General features: G+C 39.3%; 5 protein-coding genes across 8 annotated transcripts; 3 read left to right on the top strand and 2 right to left on the bottom strand.

The window, feature by feature from the left end:
- Positions 1-79: 79 nt before the first annotated feature.
- LOC108100437 (probable serine/threonine-protein kinase DDB_G0271682) lies at positions 80-4869 on the top strand. Its single transcript, XM_017204358.2, has 3 exons — positions 80-730; positions 3162-3356; positions 4518-4869. Exons 1-3 carry the CDS (start codon positions 415-417, stop codon positions 4703-4705), a joined length of 699 nt encoding a protein of 232 aa, XP_017059847.1. The 5' UTR covers positions 80-414; the 3' UTR covers positions 4706-4869.
- Positions 4870-4993: 124 nt separating this feature from the next.
- Positions 4994-10628, bottom strand: LOC108100435 (L-threonine 3-dehydrogenase, mitochondrial). Of its 2 annotated transcripts, none has more exons than XM_017204355.2 (6): positions 10537-10628; positions 7139-7388; positions 6706-6832; positions 6495-6642; positions 5554-5659; positions 4994-5473 (listed from the first exon to the last, which is right to left on the bottom strand). In XM_017204355.2, exons 1-6 carry the CDS (start codon positions 10541-10543, stop codon positions 5155-5157), a joined length of 957 nt encoding a protein of 318 aa, XP_017059844.1. In that variant the 5' UTR covers positions 10544-10628; the 3' UTR covers positions 4994-5154. The 2 variants fall into 2 exon arrangements, with proteins under 2 accessions (XP_017059844.1, XP_017059843.1); XM_017204354.2 differs by lacking the exon at positions 10537-10628 and adding an exon at positions 7929-8130.
- LOC108100438 lies at positions 9710-10970 on the top strand. Of its 3 annotated transcripts, XR_006245365.1 has the most exons (5): positions 9710-9817; positions 9873-10007; positions 10062-10369; positions 10424-10814; positions 10878-10970. XR_006245365.1 is itself a non-coding variant. In XM_043207675.1 (4 exons), the coding sequence occupies exons 1-4, from the start codon at positions 9776-9778 to the stop codon at positions 10453-10455; spliced, it is 489 nt and encodes a 162-aa protein (XP_043063610.1). In that variant the 5' UTR covers positions 9710-9775; the 3' UTR covers positions 10456-10563. The 3 variants fall into 3 exon arrangements, 2 of the variants coding, with proteins under 2 accessions (XP_043063610.1, XP_043063611.1); XM_043207675.1 differs by lacking the exon at positions 10878-10970 and having other exon boundaries at positions 10062-10341; positions 10424-10563; XM_043207676.1 differs by lacking the exons at positions 10424-10814; positions 10878-10970 and having other exon boundaries at positions 10087-10299.
- A 151-nt stretch (positions 10971-11121) lies between these two features.
- LOC108100633 (protein artichoke) lies at positions 11122-20685 on the top strand. The gene is made up of 5 exons (XM_017204635.2): positions 11122-11508; positions 15752-15944; positions 16049-18548; positions 18608-18731; positions 18809-20685. Exons 2-5 carry the CDS (start codon positions 15817-15819, stop codon positions 20683-20685), a joined length of 4629 nt encoding a protein of 1542 aa, XP_017060124.1. The 5' UTR covers positions 11122-11508; positions 15752-15816.
- Positions 13120-14882, bottom strand: LOC108100634 (lipase 3). The gene is made up of 2 exons (XM_017204636.2): positions 14070-14882; positions 13120-13887 (listed from the first exon to the last, which is right to left on the bottom strand). The coding sequence occupies exons 1-2, from the start codon at positions 14880-14882 to the stop codon at positions 13501-13503; spliced, it is 1200 nt and encodes a 399-aa protein (XP_017060125.1). The 3' UTR covers positions 13120-13500.
- Positions 20686-20701: the final 16 nt, after the last annotated feature.

Below are 20701 nucleotides of genomic sequence, written 5' to 3'. Positions count from 1 at the left end.
CGGCTGTATAAATGAAATATTGTCTAGTAGTTTTTGGTATAAATTCCAGGGCCAACAGACATATTGCAACATTAACAGTGCGGTCACACTGAAGCGAAAGGAAAACAAAAGCAAAAGCAAATCAAAAGGCGCACGCGGCAAAATGTAAAAACTTGCTTATTGGTTTATTTTTAACGGTTGCCGTCATCACAGTCGCATTTTAGCCGATTGCTCGCGCGTTCCGTTTGCGTGTGTTAATTAAATTTATTTCAGCCATTTGCCAATTGCTGCGTATATTCGGTAGTAATTAACTGCGAGCCTACAAAAATCCATACACAAAACGCGCCTGCAGTCGGCCGCACAATTTCGTACAGTTGAGACGCAGAGACGCGCGGTTTTTTCGATTTTATTTGGGGATTTTCCACTGCAACCGCGATGGTTTTGACGAATTTCGAGTGCTGGGCACATGGCGATCCTCCGTCAGCCGCCAGTTTCGAAACGGGAACACTGCGTCCTTCGATGGATCCGTTTAACCCACGTGCCGTCAATTTCATGACCGATGCAAATAATAACAACAACAATAACAATGAGATGCAGTCAATGCCGGAAGTCCTGCCCCTGGAAGTCCTGCGTTGCAAGAAGCGCATGAATCCTGGTCGAGTTCCCGGTGAGGATGTAGATGTGGACCAACCGGTGTACACCAAAAGGTGCCGCTACGATGAAGCCGATTTGGCCGCCCAGTATTGCAATGGTAAATGTCCATTAAGTTCTCAAAAAATATTAATATAGCGTTCACTAAAGTAAATGAATTCTGAATGCATGCTTCGTAAGAAAGGAAAAGTAAAATAAGTTTTATACTTTATTGACAAATGTTTGGCTGGTAGACTGTTTGTTTTTTGCAGTGCAGTTGCTTAATTTTTATTACCTCACTGACTCGATATAGCACCGTCTCTCATATTCTACCTGTTAAAGCCAGTAAATGCCTGGTTTTACAGCCCCATTTATTTTATTAACTATCTTTATGATTGCGTATATATTTAGATTTCTATACCTCAACGTAATTATATATTGTAAAAAGGTTTTGAAATTTGCATTACGTTTATTACTTTCCGGTTAAAAACAATGTTATTGAAATTAGCCTCACCAAATGAGCAACCTTAAACCAAAAAAGGAAAACAATGCAAAAATGAAACCGCATATCTGCATTTGTGAATTTAAAAACCGGAACACACCTGAAAATTGAAGCTGTAATTTTTCGTTTTTAATCTTTCGACCTTGGGCCTTGTGGCCGCGCATTTAATTGGCGTTGCGTGAAAAGTGTCGTAAAACTTGTAAATTTACAAAATTACCTGACCTTGCGGCCTAATTCCTTTTTTACTTTGGCTCTCTGTGACCTGTGTTATCAGTTCACATTTATTCGGTGCGATTTCAGCTATCGCCGACATAGAGAAGCCACCGCACTCAAACCGATAAGCACTTGACAGCCGCTTAATTTCAGCAAAAGTAAACCGGCTTGACAGTCGTTATAACGCTGTGTTTGCGCGACTAAACATACAACTTCGAGTTGGAGATTATCTCTAAGGGGCTGTGGAGATGAAGGGATGGGGAAAGTGCTCCAATTCTTTTTACTTTTCGAGTTTAATCAATCTGCATATGCAAAAGTGTATCAAGAATAGAATACAAAGGCAGTGTGTGGATGAATATACTCACGTACACACAGCCGGTAAAAGTGTGTATAGGGGAATGTTGTCAGGGTTGGGCCATGTTTTGACCTATGTCCATAACTTCTGAACCAATGACAATTCAGAATAAGTTTATACATTTTTGGAAAGGTACAAGCAAGAGGAAGTGTACACAAAAAAAAGAGAAAAAAAAAAAAAAAACAAAAAAAGTTATAGGCGTTTGAAAAAAAAAAAAAAATGTAGTCAGCGTTGGGCCATGTAGTCAGGTTTGGGCCACCTTCAGAAAATCGTTGACAATATCGTAACGTGGTGGAATAAAATTGAATTCAGGTTAATCTGACATTATTTTGTTCATTTATTTAATTATTTGGGATTTTACAGTAAATAAAAAATTATTCAGAGTTGTTTTTTCGTTTGTAGCGAGAAACACTAAAGAAAAAGATAAAAATGATTCATCTTCTTTCAATCCATCGAAATATTTTTTTAAGGAAATCTATTTAATTTATTTTGCATATTTTTGCTACAAAAAACTTAAATATTACAACAAAAATCGAAAATACACGAATAAAATGTAAAAATTATGATGGCCCAAGCCTGACTACACAAGTGGCCCAACCCTGACGACATGCGGTATTAATCTATTATGGTATGATATAGCCAAACTATATCTCACAATGAAACTATATCTTAGTATTTTGTAAAAAAATAACTATATAACGTATTTTTATGCTCACCTTGCGGATGACATGTTGTTTTCTTGTGATATTCACCTTTTTCGGCCAGGGAAAAAAAACTTTTTCGAGCACTTTTTCTTCACGGAGCAACGACGCGTAGAAGAATGAAATCCCGAAATAAGTAGTCACGTGGAAAGTTTCGAGTGACCGATAGAAGTTTCTAGACACCCACAAACAGATTGTTCTAGAACGAATATTCGAAATATTGAGATGGCCCGACCCTGACAACGGCCCAACCCTGACAACATTCCCCTATCTAGCGAGAGTAAATCAATAATCTTGTACCGTAACAGAGGGTATATACAAATTCTTTAATTCAATTCATTTAAATATTCCTAAATTTATAAAAAAAGGAACCTATAATTTTGAAAGTTTTAAGCTGATTTAAAATTGTTCTTCCTATTTTGACTTCGTTACCTTGCTGTTTCCGACTGTTTTGATAAGTTATCAGGACAAACAAAAAGCAAAAAAAAAAGCTAATTCGTAGATAAGAAAATGACAGCAGCAACACTCAGCTATGTTCCGAATCAGTTATAAATAAACGATCGGTAATTGGGGCAAATATCGATAGCGTCAACGTGTTGCATTGGCGCTGCACTGAAAACAAAAATTCAACAGCATTTAATGTTTTAAATATAATATGTACATATAAGTAATAGAACAATATATAGATAAAAAAAGATTTAAATTGTAAAAGAAGAAATTTTTTTCATATGTTTTCTGTGTCATTGCACTTATTAATCGATTTCTCTCTACCACCTTGCAGATTTCTTTTCACTGCCTGCCACTCAAGTAATTGGAACACAGGCCTGTTTGATGGATTACGAGATGCAGGCCACCGGCGGCATGATGATGGAATCAGAGACGAGTTTTCCAGCGCAGCAGCAACATCATCAGCAACAACAGCAGCAGCAACCACCGCAGCAGCATCAACATCAGCGGATTCATCAGCATTATCAAGGTCATTTGCATCGCGCTAACCGTGATGTGAGTCGTTGCATGATGTCGCACATGATTTAGGAGCCCTCGTTCACACTCTTTTTTTAAATGTATAAAACCGAAAATGAACATGTACTCTAACTGCGAGAAGCGCACAAGAAACACATGCAACAGTTCACCGAGCGACGCGTCTCTCTGATTTTCCAAACAGCCAAATATATACAAAAATATTCGCATATTTCTCAGAAGTCAATGTTACGCAAACAAACAATTGAATTAAATCAAATCGCAATGCATATAGTTACAAAGTACCAAAAATTAAATTTTGTAAAAATACAAAAATACAAATAGCAATAAAATGAAGCAATAAGTATTCTGTATAAAATGTTAAACACTCATCCCATTGTACAAACGAAAGCTAACTACTCGAACGAAAAATTGTGTTAAATACGTTCAAATACTGTACTTAATTACCTAAAGAAATTAATAACCTTACTAATTTCAATACGTAATCGTTAACAATGCGAAACATTGCAATCAGCTAAAACAAAAGCAATATATTTTTAAGTGAAATGTTCAATCAGCTTGAAGCGATTGCCTGGAGCCTTCACAAAGTGTTGATTGTATGTACTTAACACGAATTTTCCCTAAAAATGAAGTTGCTGATTCGTAACATAAATTGTAAATTAATTTTAAGCTTTATCACCATAAGTTCAAATTGTCATTTAAATATACATTTAAGTATATTAATGATTTATACCTTAAGACGAAAATTGTATGAAATATTTTTTGATTAGTCATTACATTTTTTTTATGCATGGATAAACAATAAATTTTCAAGCTATCATCAATCATTTCACAAACTAACGGATAACATTTTCAATTTTTTTCTGTAAACATTTTGTATTATATTTTTAACGATATGAAGAAATAATTTTTTTATTTATTCTTTTTCAACTTATACAGTTTTGATTTTTTGATAGAAAATAACTGTCATCAAGAATCCAATTGTAATGTTTACATAAATACAAAAAAATCCTAAAATACTTATATAAAATCAGCAAACTTTGAAGCACAAAGAAAAGACTTTGTGAAGGATCTAGCATGCAAACGCAAAAAGCGAGAACTACGAAAGCAAAGATTAAAATCCAAAACTGATAGACAACTCTCTGCTCGTTTACAGAATCCGCAGAGCAGCGAATGCGACCACCGCAGCAAAAGTCAAGAAAATGTATAGAACCTTTTGAGAAAATCAGAATAAAATCCATAGGCAGCGAAGCCGAGGCGGACTTGTATATAGCCACACATGGCGGTTGTCTGCATCACTTCCGCAAGCTCAGCGGATCGGAGCAAGAGGAGTCTGATATCTGACCAATAGCCCATAATGCTATATAGCCTCCAACTAACTCCAAACGAGCATTGTAAATCCTAACCTAAGTAGTAATATAAGCTGTCGCAATTCGCAACTTGAAGGTGCTTAGTATTAGTACTCGAAATCTAATAAACCAAAAGCTTACATTGCGAAGCTCAATTCATTTTGGGGTTCTTTAATATGGGAAAATTGTGGAGGATAACTCCCCAGTTCTTTTAAACATTTTCACCATTAGGATATTAATTAAAATATTGATTTCCCATCATTAAATACCTGTTTTTGAAAGCTTTTCTTTCCAATAAATGCCTTACTGTATTTTCAAAGGTAAATAGAACAGTGTTTTGTGTTGGTATCCACTAGGTAAATGCAGTGTTAAATGCGCTTGAATTTCATCACTTAAGAATACTAGATGCGGTTGTTCGATCTGCCTGATCCGCTCCCCAAATTATCAGATCTGCAGAGTCTGCTGCTCCGGATGCACATTGATGTAGTTGTCCTGGACATCCTTGACCATGAAGTCCACCAGGTGGGCCAAGTCGTATTTGTGCTGCCAGTGCCAGTCCCGTCGGGCCTCCGAGTCGTCGAACACCATTGGCCACGCATCTGCGATCAACTGGCGGCTGTCCGGCTGGTAGGTCACGTGCAGATTGGGCACGTGTTTGCCCAGCTGGGCGAAGAGCTCCTCGGGAGTGAAGGACATGGCGGTGACGTTGTAGACACGGCGCTTCAGCTGTTCATTGGGTGCCTGCATGAACTCCAGAAGGGCTCTAAATCAAGAAGAAATTCATTTGAAAGTAAAATAATACAATTTCGAATTAATTGAAAACTTTAAAGTTGCTACACTCACCGCAAACAATCCTCGATGTACATCATGGGCAGTCTTGTATCGGGACGCAGGTAACAGGTGTATTTTCCATGACGCAGGGCATCGTGGAACACGGCAACAGCATAATCTAAAATAAAATATTATTCAAGAATATTTTAACATAAATAAAATCTATTCAACAGCAAAATGATAGTGCCTTTGTTGTGCGAAAATATATAATCGTAATATGTGCAAGCAATATAAAAATAAAACTTGTTCTTAATATAAGTATGTGTATTAAAATTAGATTCTTTGAATGAAAACAGTATTCATTGCAAATAAAAGAAAAATATTAGGTATACGTTGTTTAAAAAAATATTACGTATACGTATAAAATACGCATATACGCAAATAAAAGAAAAATATTAAGTATACGTTATTTAACAAAAATATTATGTATACGTAATTAAAAACAAAATATTTTTGTTTACGCTTTGAGCGTTGTTTCCAATTAAATTGCATCTCTAACATATCAGAAACAATCCTATTTAATTTAATTAGTATGGCAATTTTCCTGTTTAAACAGCGGATACGTAATATTTTATATGCATTGAGACAAAAACAAATTGACTTTCTCCAACAATAAGCGCAAGCATTTAAGTGCTTATATTGCTGAACTTAATCAATTGAATTGTTCAAAGAAAAAGTTAATATGGGTCACCAGGTCTGCAGCACCCCTTCAAATAAAGGCACATTATGATACCCACAACCTTATGTATACATTATGCCCATTGTCATGCTCTTTGATTATCATAAACTGTCATCAATTGAGGCATTTATGATACGAAATTGGATTAAATAAAGCTTGAAATGCGCTTAACGACACAGTTTCGATGGGAAAAGTAACTCAAAGATATTTTCCCGCAGATTGACATGCACGAGTATCCGTAGAAAGTGTGGGTGGTTAAAGCAACCAATCGTACCTGTGGTGCCACCGCCTGGCGGATCGCTGGATATGACTCCGGGGAAGCGCAGGCATCTGAAGTCCAGGCCAAACTTATGGTAATAGTACTCGCCAATCAGTTCGGCGTGCACCTTGGAAACGCCATAAATGGTGCGGGGACGTTGGATCTGTAAAATATGCCAGAAAGCTAGTATCGAACAAACTTTTGGCCAGAAATCGGGGTGACCTACCGTAACATTTGGCGTGGGATTGCGGGGACTGTCGGGCCCAAAGGCTCCGATGGTGCTGGGCACAAAGATGCGCAGCTTGTACTGCTTTGCCAACTCAATTACGTTGTGAACGCCCTCAATGTTGACCCTGTAAAAAATATTTAAAGGAGGATATTAGTTCCTCTAGGGATATGAAAATAAGGTGACATTATTAAACAAAGTATTTGCATATCAGAAAAAATACAAGTGCATAATAAATAAAAAATCAAAAATGAAAAACATTTTAGTTAACTACAAAAGGAAATTTTTTTTAAAGATAGAATTCTTTTAACAATAAATTTAAATGGGCATTATACAATATTTAACTTTCTTATTAACTAATCTACTCAAATTTAAGGCAAATAAACATATGTATTTTTTTTTTTTTTTAATTTATTGTTTTAATAAAACCTACCTCACTGCCAAAGGTACATTCTGTTCTCCAATAGCACTTAGAAGAGCTGAGAAGTGAATCAACCAATCGATGCGGTGGTCCACAACAATCTTCTGCAGACCCTTAAAGTCCAGGATATCGGCAAAAATATAGGGCCCATTCTCTAGTATGGACTGACTAGGTTTAATGATGTCCGAGAGAATCACATTATGACTGCCATACTGGGTTCGAAGAAGTTTAGCACATTCGATTCCCAATTGTCCAAGACCACCTAAAAAAAACGAGAAAAAAAATGTTAAATGTGAAAAATGTGAAAAAATAAAAATATTTATTTGCAAACAGAGTACTTTGATTTTATGATCCAAATAAATTTGTTAATTCTTAGATTAAAGATTGGCTTCTTTTATAGAATACTTTCGGGGGTCTATATTCGAGCTAAAGCAGTTGCTAAGCTAAACATATTTTAATAACAAAATAAAAATACTTTGTAAAATATTCCATTCGAAAATGTAATATCCATCATATTTAAAAGTATTATAATTTGTAACGTTTAATATTTCCACACTCTACACTGCACTGACATAATATTAATTTATTTTTATTTTTGACAGACACGTGGTAAGATCTTTGGAAAATTACACCGGCACCGTTTTCGAAATGTTTTCAAATCCGAATTTTTTTCATTTTAGTTTGGCTTGTGTGCTATATTGTGGTGATAAATAATCCCGTCGGACAGCTAGTCGTCCGATCAGCCTTGAACACACTCGCAGTGCGGTTAAATATAACCCTGCCACGTGTCGCGGCGACTGACCTGTGATGAGGATTTTGGGAGGTCTTCCCTGGAGGGGCACCTGGTGGACACTTCGTCGCTGGACAAGCTGACTAGCGGCTGGGGCAATTATCCTGGGAACCGTAACCGAAATCGGACTGGGGACGGGTGCCAAGTTGGCCAGACTGGCGATGCATTTGCGAAACATTTTGCGGACTGATCTCTCGATTCGCGACGAACGCTGCCAGCGAGCTACGGTTTTCAACTGATTTCGAAATTCGCAAAATATTTTTCACAAGGCCCTCAACATTACTGCCTAATTTCCGCTATATGTTTTTTTTCACATATATCGCCTGAGCACTCGGATCCCGTCGGATGAGCTCGTCTCGTGTCGTCTCGTCTGGTCTGTTCGCTTAGTTACTTAGTTTAGTGAGTGTTAGTTGGCACCCAGTCAAATTCATTATGAGCCGGGGAACTCGGAGAAGGCGAAGGAATGACGGGAATGCGGGAATTGTCGCCATGGCGCACCGATTTTGTTTGGGGACCGAGATTGAATAAAAAACGAAAGCAAACTATGTGGAGGAGGCCCGCCAATTGACAACAACATGCGCCTCAGATGGATGGGTTTCCTTTTCGGTGGCGGGGCAAGTCTAAATCTGTGCAAAAACATCGTTTAATACACATTGCGTTGGCTGGGGGTTACGCAAGTGGGATTGAAGGCTACAGGGTGTCCAGTAATTGGGCTCTCGGACAGGCCCCCTTTTTTTGGGGGGTCAATTTAGGAGGTGTGTCTCTGGGATGTAAGCGAATGTTTTCAATGTTTCTGGTTCTTCTTTAATTACTAAAGCTACTGACTTTTTTGTAAATTAAAGTAGCCGCAGGTGAGAAGACTTTTCTTCAGGGAAAATCAAATAAAAAAATTCCTACTTAAGATTTTGTTTAAGTTTCTAAGTTCCTTCAAAAATCAAAGTTTTGTGATATATGAGGTTTTCACAGTAAATAAACAAATTCCTTGAAGGCATTTTAAATATTTTTTTACAATTTTTACAATAAGAAAGATTTTTTAAATTCCCTTTGAAAATTTATTAGCTAAAGCAAATGTAAAATCAAAGACCCTTCCGAGTATATAATCCCCTAGCAACAGTTGCAGAATATCAAAAGACTTTAGTCCATCCTAAATCATAATACTAGAGATCCCTCTACGAGAATTTGCGCAAATTAAATTAACCTTGAGTGCAAAATTCCATTTCGTTGACACTGAACTGAAGTCCAGAGGGGGTCAGTTCAAATGGGTATCAATTAGTGGGTTAGACGACCTAATCCGCATTTAAATCGGACACGTGTACCGATCCGGACAGAAATGTGCAATTAATTATCACTAGTTGAGATGACTGCCCGGTTCTGAGTTTCCGTAGTGGTCTTATCAATATGCAAGGCACCTTTATTTATTTGCTCGACTGCATGACGTATGTATATGGATTTCCAATGAGTGAATTTAGTAAATATTATGCACATAGAACTAAAAATATTTTTTGCCTGTCAAGAGAAAAACAAAAGCAGCTGCAAATTTCACTTTTTCTTCTTGCATGTTTTGCACCCATAGTAAAGTAAATGTCTTATTTGTATATTATGAAAACATTACCTCACAAAAATGTACAATTAAACGAGATACTAATTCCATGTTAAAATTAAAGTATATTAATCTGGTTACTGCATTAGATATCTTGACTTTCATAAAAGTTAACATCATTTAATAAATATACTGTAATTTAAATGAATGTATATAATTTCCAACAATTTTCTAGATATTTATATTTCAAAGAGAACTCTGTCACTAATTAAATACAAATTTTTCACTAATTCAAAATACACAAATTATATATTAACACATGGTTGGCATGATTCTTTTAATATTCTTGGTTCTTATTGAGGTAATTTTTAGTATTACAAAGTCTGAAAGCATTTCTATATTTTCTTTAATTTTAGAGTAACCTCTGCGAGAAATATGAAACCATAACGGAGGGAGTGTTTAATGACCACAATGAACATCGGAGGGCTTGGATAGTGCCGGAATTTTACTTGAATGACGAACTAAACCAGGATTCTATCGATTATGCAGAAGTAGGTGCCATTATAATATATTTCATATATGCATTTATTAATTATCGCACGCAGCATTTGGCTTCCTTGAATATTCCAGATCAAAAGTTATATGAAGATGTCGACTTGGAAAAAAAAACGGGTTTTGTGGACCATCTGGATTATCCTCATTCCGAAGAAGCAAATCTGAACTATACGGAAAACATCTGCGAATTCATAAAAAATAATTGCGTCGCTCACTGGTCTGTTGATGGGGCAAAGTGTTTTGGAATACCGAAAAAACAGAGAATCAAAGTCGAACAATCTTTGGCCGATAAATTTTCAGCCATCACGTGGAGGTCTTCTACAAACATCGGTATTGGTTGGGCATTGAAAAATCGAAAGTACATAGGTATTAATTAATTGTGTTGTCCCGATGTTATTTAAATTATTTGCAGAAAGCCAGAAGGTAGAAAGATATTGGTTGTGAGATATTCTCCACCTGGCAATCAACCTGGAGAGTACGAAAGCAATATAGAAAACACGGAATTTATTGAGTATTATAACATGCCTTTCATGACCGAACCCGATGTCCGCGCTTCTCCCAATTCTTCGCGACGAACTCGCGATAATATTTTCGGAAAAAAAATGTTTACAACCTCATTTGTTCTAATAATGTTCTTAAGTTTGAATATGCAATCAAGGCCCGCTTTCTCATCAAAAATCTAAATAATTTCTATAAAAATAAAAAATATTTTTAAAAAAGTCCCAATAAATTCCTTGATAGCTGCTACTTAAATATTATGAAAAAGGAATGCTATCAAAAACCTTCCGCAAACACTAAGCTAAGTAATAATTGTTATGTTTATCAAATTACATGGCAAAATTAACACTTGGCCTTTGTTTCCACAGTGGTTTCCTGTCATAATTCTCATAATTTCACTTGCAATTTCATTCAAAGCGTTGACTCCAAACAGCTTCGAGCAGCAACCTGGCCAAACTCCCGATCGCGAGGGAAGAGCGACCTCTGATCCGTGGTCACAGATCGCCTCACCCGAGTTCCATAATGGAATCCACCGCTCGGCGAGAATCAGCCAAGTGTGGCGCCCAACGTGGAACTCAATTCCCATATAGCGCAGGCAGGAAACTCCGCTCGAGCCGACATTTCTGGTAGAAATCTTGAGTAATCTGCTGGCCTGTAACTTATTTCGAGAAACAGTTTTCGCGTGCATTCCAAACGCGACGGTTCGGCTTAAAGAAATCGCGGAGAACTCAGCGAAGTCCAAAGTGAATAAATACAAAGTGTTGGTGGTTAATTGAATGAAAACGCCTTAAGAAAAAGCAAAAGTGCTTTCGAAAGTGAAGTGAATTAAATTAAAATAAAGCCAAAAGCTTTGGTTAGGTGTATCACAAAAATAAAGAAAGAGTGCGTTATTTATATAAAACAAAATTAACAGTGAAAGAGTTAACATCTACCATTACTTGGAATATTTGTATAAAAAGCGCCGCTAAAGGAATATACCTTGGATTAGTTTTGTATTGAGTAAGTTTTATAAATAAATAGGCTTAATTCATTATGCAGAAACAACATTTCCTAGAATTTCTGTTCATTTCAACAATTAAAATAAACAAAAAGGGTTAGAAAATATACTGTTATTTTAAAGTGTTTTGGAAAAAGCATACAACTTTAGGAGCTCTAATTTTTTCCCTGCCCTTAATGTATAAAATCCATTGAATAATAAAACTCAGTTTAACAAAATGGATCCCTTTATTTGTTCCTTAACTTATAAATACTCATAACTCATCAAACAAAAATTAATAATTCAATCCGTTGACAAAGGCAATTTCTAGTGTAAAATGTTTTTCTTTAATCTGTAACTACAGCTTTTTAATCCCATAAACTAAAAAACTAACCCACATCTAAATTCCGAATCTACATCAATCAAAGAACCGTTTGACGGAGAACCGAACAGTTACTTAATTAGGAGAGTTTTGAGGGGGACCGAATAGAAATCAGAGCAGGTGAAATTGTCGTTATGGAGACTTTCATGGGGGAAGAAGGCGGCAGGGGGCGGGGCCTTCACTTAGTGTGACTTCAAGGCGTGCAATGCAAGAAATTACACACAAATACGCCCACACAAAGATACAGACACTGGTGCAGATACAGATACAACGACGGGCCACAGATGCAGATACTCCGGAGCCGAACAATGATGAAAACGACAATAATTTCAAGGTTCGTTTGATGTAAACTCCGCTGCGCATGCGTAGAAACGTCGGCAGAAGATAAAGCTAAAACCGAAGCTGAATCGGCGGTTAGCGTTTCACTCCAGTCAAGTGTTTTGCAGCTGCTTCTCTCGCTTCCTACTGCTTCTGTGTTTTCAGTTTTTTTTTTTTTTGTTAAATGATTACAAAATTTTCGTTGAAAAGCCATGTTACGCTTCTTGGCGCAAAGAGTTTCTATTTGTTTTTTTTTTTTTTGGTTTTCGGTCCGAGTTGCGCAGTTGCATGTGAGGGTGGTATAGTTATAGCGATGCCGTGGAAAGGTATAATGTCTATACGTTATGAAGACGCGTCGAGTCTGTGGGGCTATTGCACAAGATATCGTTCGTATAACTTCCTGTCGTACGACCCATTACAAACGATGGGCTTTATGAGCCGTCAGAAATGCATTAACTGAAAGCAAAACCCTTTAAGATAACAAAATGGGAAAGATAAATTTATCCGGCAATAAAAAAGAATATTAAAATTCAAAGTGAAAACAAAGCCTAAAAGTTTGAGTTATTAAGTTGGTTATCTGATTTTTATAATTCAATACCAATGTTATTTACGAATGCCAATTAAAATCTTCAATATTTGACGATAAGGACTACTATAAAGTCAATGATGGATTAAACACCTGGCAGCACTTATCTAATCCGATTTAAATCAAATTTCCCAAAAATTGATTTCCCCAAAAAATGGAAATATTTAATCTAACTAATTCAAACAAATCGGTATAATAAAGTTGGAAATTTGATTAACAAAATGCTTTATATTAAGGGGCAATAAATTCAAGACAAGATCCAGACAACTGAAGAAGTGATTAATAGCTGTCATCAACCTTATGTTTTCTGTATCTAATCAGCCAAATCCATTCAATAAATTCAAATGATTACCACCCTTTTATTAACTTTTTTATTGACACATGCACATTTGGTTGTCCAAATACGACATTCTCAGATAAGATGATTTCCAAAAGTACTGCACTTATTTCGGTTTTTTTCCTCTGCGAATTTATAAATAAAACTGAAGGAAAGTTGAAGGTTATTTTTAAAATTATTAACCTAGACCATAAAACTGATGTGTATATTTCCAAAAATATGATTCTGACCAGCAGTGGGGCTACTTAAAGTTAAGAACAATACAACTCATTACTTTTTTTTTTTTTTGATAAAAAAGCCCTCATAAATACAAGTTAATAAGCCTGATGCTATCCAGAAAATATGACCGTCCAACTGAGTGCATTCCGTGTTTTTTTTATTAGGTTTTTCCCCTAGCGACCTTCGTAGGAGTTAATGCGTTCGATGATGGGATCGTTGACCAGTTCCTTCATGTTCCTTGCGATAATGAAGTCCAAGTGGTTGAAACTCTGCACGGGCACACGATAGTCCTCCGTCAGGTGGACGAAATTCTTCACCAAAGTGTTGACATCTTCGGGTCCACAAAGGGCATCGTTGTTGCTGGAGTACAAGTGAGTGGGAGCGGTGATCAAACTCAGATCGTAGTCCGGGGGAAGATCCTGGCCGTAGATCTCGTTGTTCTTCTTGGTTCCCCAGTCGTACTGGCGGAACTCGTGCGACTGCCACAATTGCAGGAAGTGAATGCCCTGGTTGCTGGAGGATCCACCCGGATGGGTCTCAATCAGCACACTCATGGAGCTCTGCAAAAAGATTTTGGTTTCATTAGATCGTAATAAAGAAAAGTTTTCTTCAGTTTGGAAGACCTAATAATTTGCCTATTAATTATTGATAAAGTAAAGGATATGAGGTACTTATTATACCTTGATTCTTCTTAGAAATGTTGTAACAAATTAAGAGTAGATGTCATAACTATTTTACTCACCGCATTGGCATTCACGTAACCCCCGTTGGCGAACATGATGAACGCATTGTTGCAAATTGAGTTCGAAAGGTGACAGCTGTTGTCCACCACTCGGTTGACCAGGTTGTTGTGCGGGATCAGTTCGGTGTCGACGAGCAGCTGGTTCCAGATTCCGCCAGGCGTGCCAACCAAAGGACCCAGAGCCTTGAAAATAAACGATGATCCGTGCTCGAAATAGGCGCACGGGGCCAACATATGACCGGATTTTATCTTCTGGTTATATTCGGGTCGCTCGGAGAGCATCACCAAGTAGACAGTGGTTCCCTGGGAGTGTCCGCAATAGTGAATGCTATCGTAGCCAGTAATATCCAGGATATAGTCGATCATGGCGGGAATGTCGATGGTGCCGATCTCATGCCAGTCAAAGTGCCAGAACTTGTGGCTGTTCAGCGAGATGACGTTGTTCTCCCTGGAGTAGATGTTACCACGGGCGTTTCCCAGCCAGACATCGTATCCGGCATCGGCCAAAAGATAGGCCAACGAGTTATCCGGACCGGAGGAGAGCCAACAGTCGGAGTTGCTGAACAATCCGTGCTGCAGGAGAATCGGCGGGCGCTTCTCGTTCTGGTTCTTCAGCTTGTGGGAGTAGGGAATGCGGAACAGGGTGAGGACATAGCCGTCACTGGTGGTCACCTGGTGGGTCTCCGTCGGGTATCCGTGCGATTGGATTCTCGCGTCCGACTTGACGATCTCACTCAGGCAATAGTCGGACTTATCGGCCACGGCTATTCCAGCCAACAAGCTGAATAACACGGCGTAAACTACTGGATTCATTGTGGGCAATCGCATTTGCTGGCCAACTGGCCGTGGGGCCGTCTTTATATAGTCCGTTCTTATCGGCCGACCAAACAGGCCCCTGGTTAGCCATTGATTTATAGAGATACCCTTGTCTGGCACACTCAACAAATCATTGGTACCCATTCTTAACAATGATTGAACAAGAAAATTATGATTTATATTTTCAGTGGTACAAATAATAAGTGGAAGAAATCATAATAAATAATTTATTCAGCACAGTTTAAATTGTAAAATAAATCTAGATTATATTTCAATCATTAACCAGACTTTTAATGTAATCAATGCTTAATTGTGAACTATTTTTCAGTTTTCATTGATTATTAAAAAAATGTGATTAGAAGATAAAGCTAATTATTTGTATTATGAAGTATATAATCGACAATACAGTACGTACTCCAGTACTTGCGTACAGGAATATGTTTTTATGCGATGTCAAGATTTTAGTTGACAACCTCATTAAATCTTAGAATCAGGAATGTCCTGATTATCGTGCACCTGTGCGAGTTTGATAGCGAAAATCGCAATCAAGGGGGTCTAGTCTGGAGTTCAGCGGAACCATCCGCTATAATAAAACATAATTTAATTTTAGTTCAAGCGATTTCTAATCAAACGTGTTGTTATGACGTTTGTTTTGAATGTTGAGTTTTGGTTTTTTTTAGTTATATTCTTAAACGGAGAAATTTATGGTTTTCATAATCTTTAAATATTAATGATATTAGAATTGTAGTCATAGCGATTTAATATAATTTATTTATGTATAAAATATAGTTTAAAGGTAAAATATTTTTCATTAATAAGCTACGTAATATTTGTACTTATAAAATGTTAATAATCGTCTTTTATAGATATGTGCCAAGTTGGTCACAACCAACGAACTCCACCCACAAAATCCATGATCTAGCCCTTTGCCATGATGCTGCTGCCCATCTTGCTACTACTTTGTTTTGGCCTTAACCTAATTAGAGCAGAAAGTTGTCCTCCATCGCAGGCTATATTGCCATGTCGCTGTTCCTTGAGGGGAAAGGAAATTCAGATATGGTAAGTTGGAGTAGAGATCTTCACCGGAAATAGGAATTTCCTGGAACAAATTCTGTGATGCATTCAATAAATCCTTTTGAATATCTTTTTATAATCTCCAACAGGTGTTCGCACAGCAATCTGCCTCAAATCATGGATGGCTTAAAAGCAGTCGAACGGAACATCAAAGGTCGAATTGATGAGTTGGTGCTGGAGAACAATCAGTTGCCCGCTTTACCGGGAAGATTCTTTGGCAGTTTGCAGATTGTGCGCCTAATGCTTCGCCATAATAGCATCGAAAGAGTTTCCAACGGATGGTTAAACGAATTGGAGAACGGTCTGGTGGAGATCTTCGTGGTGGAACCCCAACTCCGCAGCATTCCTGAGGAGAGTCTCAATGGAATGATCAACATGCTGGCCATTACCATCCAAAGTGATGAGTTGAAACACCTTCCGGATTTCTCTGGACTGCTCAGCTTGACCTATTTGAGTGTCCAGACTGCAGCTCTCCAGGAATTGCCTTCCCATCTCTTTAGACACCTCCCCAAACTGCAGCATATCCACATCACTGGTGGTGCAGGACTCACCCGCTTGGAAGCGGGTCTCTTTGATGGTTTGATTTCCCTGAAGAATCTAGATCTCTCGCACAATGGTCTCAATTGGATTCACTTGCGTGCCCTGTCCAGATTACCCAATTTGGTTAGCCTAAAGCTGTCTTACAATCAAATCAGTGATGTGGGGATGGTGGGTCGCATTGTCAAGGATCTGGAGCACTTGAAGAAACTTCGATTGGATCACAACCTCATCACTGTTATAGAAGACGGCTCCTTTGTGGATCTGCCCAATCTCTCAGAGCTTCACTTGAATGATAACCGAATCACGGAACTGCAATATGGGGCATTTTTGCGCACTCCTCAATTGAAAACCATATATCTGCAGAATAATCTTATTCGGAGGATTCATCCGGAATCATTACTTCAAGCAAGTGGAAGTGGCGTGGAGGCAGTGCACATTTATAACAATGAAATTGGTCATGTGGAGGCCTTGAGAGCTTTGCTGGATGCTTTGCCTACCCTAAAATATCTAGATATGAGTAGTAATCTTCTGAGTGAACTACCTTATGGAGCTCTTCGTGGTCATGGAACCCTGGAGCAACTGCATCTAAATCACAATCTTCTGAGACTCATCGAAAGGGATGCTTTGATGGCCATGCCTGCTTTGCGGGAACTGCGAATGAGAAATAACAGTCTATCCTCGGATTTACCATTACCATTTTGGAATCTGCCGGGATTAAAGGGTCTCGATCTGGCACAGAATCAATTTGCCCGAGTTGACTCTCAATTGCTGGCGGGACTTCCTTCTTTAAGACGTCTAGATCTCAGCGAAAATGGTTTAATCGAGATGGCACCCAATAGTTTTCGTCATAATCCTCTACTGGAAACGCTTAACATATCCTCAAATGAGCTAACCAAAATTCACTCCTCCACATTAATTCATTTGGAAAGGCTTTTCGAGGTTGATGCCAGTTACAATCAGTTGAAAACGATGATTGGAGGACTTCCTAGGATTGTGGAGCGCATTTCTCTAAAGGGTAACCACATTACTTCTTTACCAGCAGCTGCCAGCAAGGATTTGCAACTCCCAAACTTGAGAATGCTCGATCTCAGCCAGAATCATATAGAACAGCTACCCAGACATGGTTTTCAAGGGGCATCGGAGTTAAGAGTTTTAAGTCTAGCTCAAAATGAATTACGTCAGTTGGAGGATACTTCCTTTATAGGCATTCAACGTTTGGAATTACTCCACTTGCAGGAAAATCAATTGGGTGAAGCGGATGAACGGGCTTTATTACCACTCGCAGAATTAAGAAATCTAAATTTGCAATCCAATAAACTAGAGGCCATTACGGATAACTTCTTTTCGAACAACAGCAGACTTGAGCAACTGGATCTCTCTAGAAATCTCATTCGCAGCATTTCTCCCACAGCTTTCGATACCCAGAGATCTCTGGAGTATCTAGATCTTTCAGGAAATGCTCTTCTGGATATATCTGTTGGCTTGGGCAATCTTAACAGCCTGCGAGACATCGATCTTAGTTACAATCAAATATCGCGTGTGCAATCCGATGTGATTAATGGCTGGCGGAATGTAGTGGAAATTCGATTGTCAAATAATCTTATTGTTGAACTCCAGCAAGGCACTTTCCGTAATCTTCCAAAGTTGCAATATCTGGATCTTAGCAGCAACGAGATTCGGAATGTGGAGCCTGGAGCTCTAAAAGGCCTCGATGAACTGCAGGAATTCGTTCTGGCGGACAATAAGTTGGTGGAGCTGAAGGATCATGTTTTTGAGGAGCTGCCAAGTCTCTTGGCTTCCCACTTTCAATACAACAAACTGCGATACATCTCCCCAGAAAGTTTTCATAATGCCAACTCGCTGGTGTTCCTAAATCTGTCCAATAATCACTTCAGGAACATGGAGAATATTGGTCTAAGGAGCATGCGTAACTTGGAGGTTTTAGATTTATCCACCAATGGCGTCAAATTGGTTTCTACCATGCCACTCAAGGCGCTTAATTGGTTGGTGGAACTCAAAATGGACAACAATCAGATATGTCGAATACAGGTGATAATTCATTTTATAATCCTTATAACCTATATGAAATAGCTCTTTTTTGCTCAAAGGGTTCTCCATTTGAAACAATGCCACGTTTGCGAGTCCTTTCCATGCGAAATAATCAACTGAGGAGCATTAAAGAAAGAACATTCCGCAATGTACGAGGAAACATAGCTATTTTGGATGTGGATGGTAAGATATATATTCCATGATACTATCCATAAATAATTTCAATCGGAAACTCTATATTTTATTTTCTATTATAACAGGCAATCCCATAGACTGCAATTGTGAGATGCAGTGGCTTTCGGTTTGGCTGCAGGAGACAAACTTCCCATATCCAGGACCCAAATGCCAGGATGGACGACTTTTGAGATCAGCTCGCATGGAAAGAAGTCTCTGCCTGGGTGCAGATATCTATGGAAACGAACGAACCGATGGCAACCAGTTGCCACTGCTCAACGAACACGGAGATGTCTTCCAGCGAGATTTACCCGACGATTTCAACGACGAGTGCGAGGTGAATGAGGCCACAAGACTCCCTGGAGACCGACCACTTGTGGGCGAGAGCGAGTACTTCTACGATCAGTATGTGGACGCCACCGAGGCACCAGATACCACCAACTCCGTGATCAGTACTTCCCAGCGACCCAAACCGAACCCAACGATAAACAGCAATATAGATCTGAATAACACGATACTCCACACCAAATACTTTAATCGAAAACCTCAGCCGGGAGGTGGTTCACCCTTCACGTTCTTTGGTTACCCTCTGCCCAGTGTGAGTCTGGGTCGCTTTTTCGGTTTCGGAGATCGAGGAAGGAAACAGCGAACGGATTCTATTGATGATATGCCCGCCACCCATCGAATGGCCCACATAAACCTGCCAAGTGGAAGGGGCAAAACCAGGATGTATCAACCGAATAGCGCCGAATTCGAAAAGTATCTGAAGAACCAGCAGCAGCAGGAGAAGCAGAACATAGCCAGAAACCGGTATGTGGACACGGACTCCACCACTTCGTCCGTGGAGGATGCACTGAGCAACGAGAGCGGGAGTGCTGCCACCACGGTGGGTGTCTTTCGCACCACCTTTCGTGAGCCATCGAGCATCGAACGCGGTGGCTTCCGTCCCATTGTTCCCGCGCATATCGGTGGTTTTATGCCTGTCCATGATCCCCAGCAGCGTCGTGGTTTGGTGGAAGCTGTGAATGCTACGGGAAAACCACCAGAAACGATCCAAAGCAAAGGTGAAAGGAAGTTTATTCCCATTTCCGTTCAGGCACGACCCAAGCCTACCAAAAGTAGTGGTGAAAGTTCTGAGACAGCCACTTATGATGTCACGGAAACCACTCCAGATGTGACCACCACAACGCCTTTGATGCAGAGAATTACGACCAGTACAACTAGAGCTCCAACCACAACCACAACAAGGAGGACTACAACCACAAGTACTACCCAGAGAACTACTTTAAGTGATGCATCAGCATCCGCTTCCAGCAGTGAACAGGAACAGCAGGAGTCGCAGTACGATGACGACGATTTGGAGGCGCAATCTGTGACCCTGCTGAGGCCTCCTCCTCTGGTGCAAACAACCACGGCGGAGACGATCCTGTTGATTCCACCAGCCGAAGAACACGAGGCGCAGATCAAGAGCCGATCTTGGTTGACCACCTCAACGCCACAAAGTCCTAGTGACTATCAAGTAACTCCTGCTCGTTCCACCAGCACAGTGCCTTCACTGCCCCCTCAATCTCCGCCTTTACGAGGCGGCGGACGGTCCACCATCACCAAGGTGTACACACCTTACCAGCAACAGGTGGCTCAACCCACGGCGGAGGAGTATCAGCGCACCACGCCCAGTGCGGATAACGAGGGCGTGGCCAGCGAGCATCAGCTCACGGCGAATGCCCAAAAGCGCACCGAACTGGAACTCCTTCAAGTGGATCGAGTCGATCGTAAGGATGGCATGGATTGGTACTATGAGAGCTTCAAAAAGAAACGTGACTTTAATGGCGGTGCTGCTGTGCGAAAAACAGCCCACAAGGAGGTGTTCTTTGATGGAGTAGGTGCTTCGTCCAGTTGGAATCGCTTGCACAAGAAGGAGATCCTCTTTCTTAGCTTGTTATTGTTGTGGAGAGCGTGTTAAACAGTTTTAAAAGATC

This window comes from Drosophila ficusphila, unplaced genomic scaffold (genome assembly GCF_018152265.1).
Source record: "Drosophila ficusphila isolate 14025-0441.05 unplaced genomic scaffold, ASM1815226v1 contig_286, whole genome shotgun sequence".
NCBI classification, from domain to species: domain Eukaryota; kingdom Metazoa; phylum Arthropoda; class Insecta; order Diptera; family Drosophilidae; genus Drosophila; species Drosophila ficusphila.
Note: the sequence above shows the minus strand (reverse complement) of the source record. Positions and strands in the feature narration are given on the sequence as shown.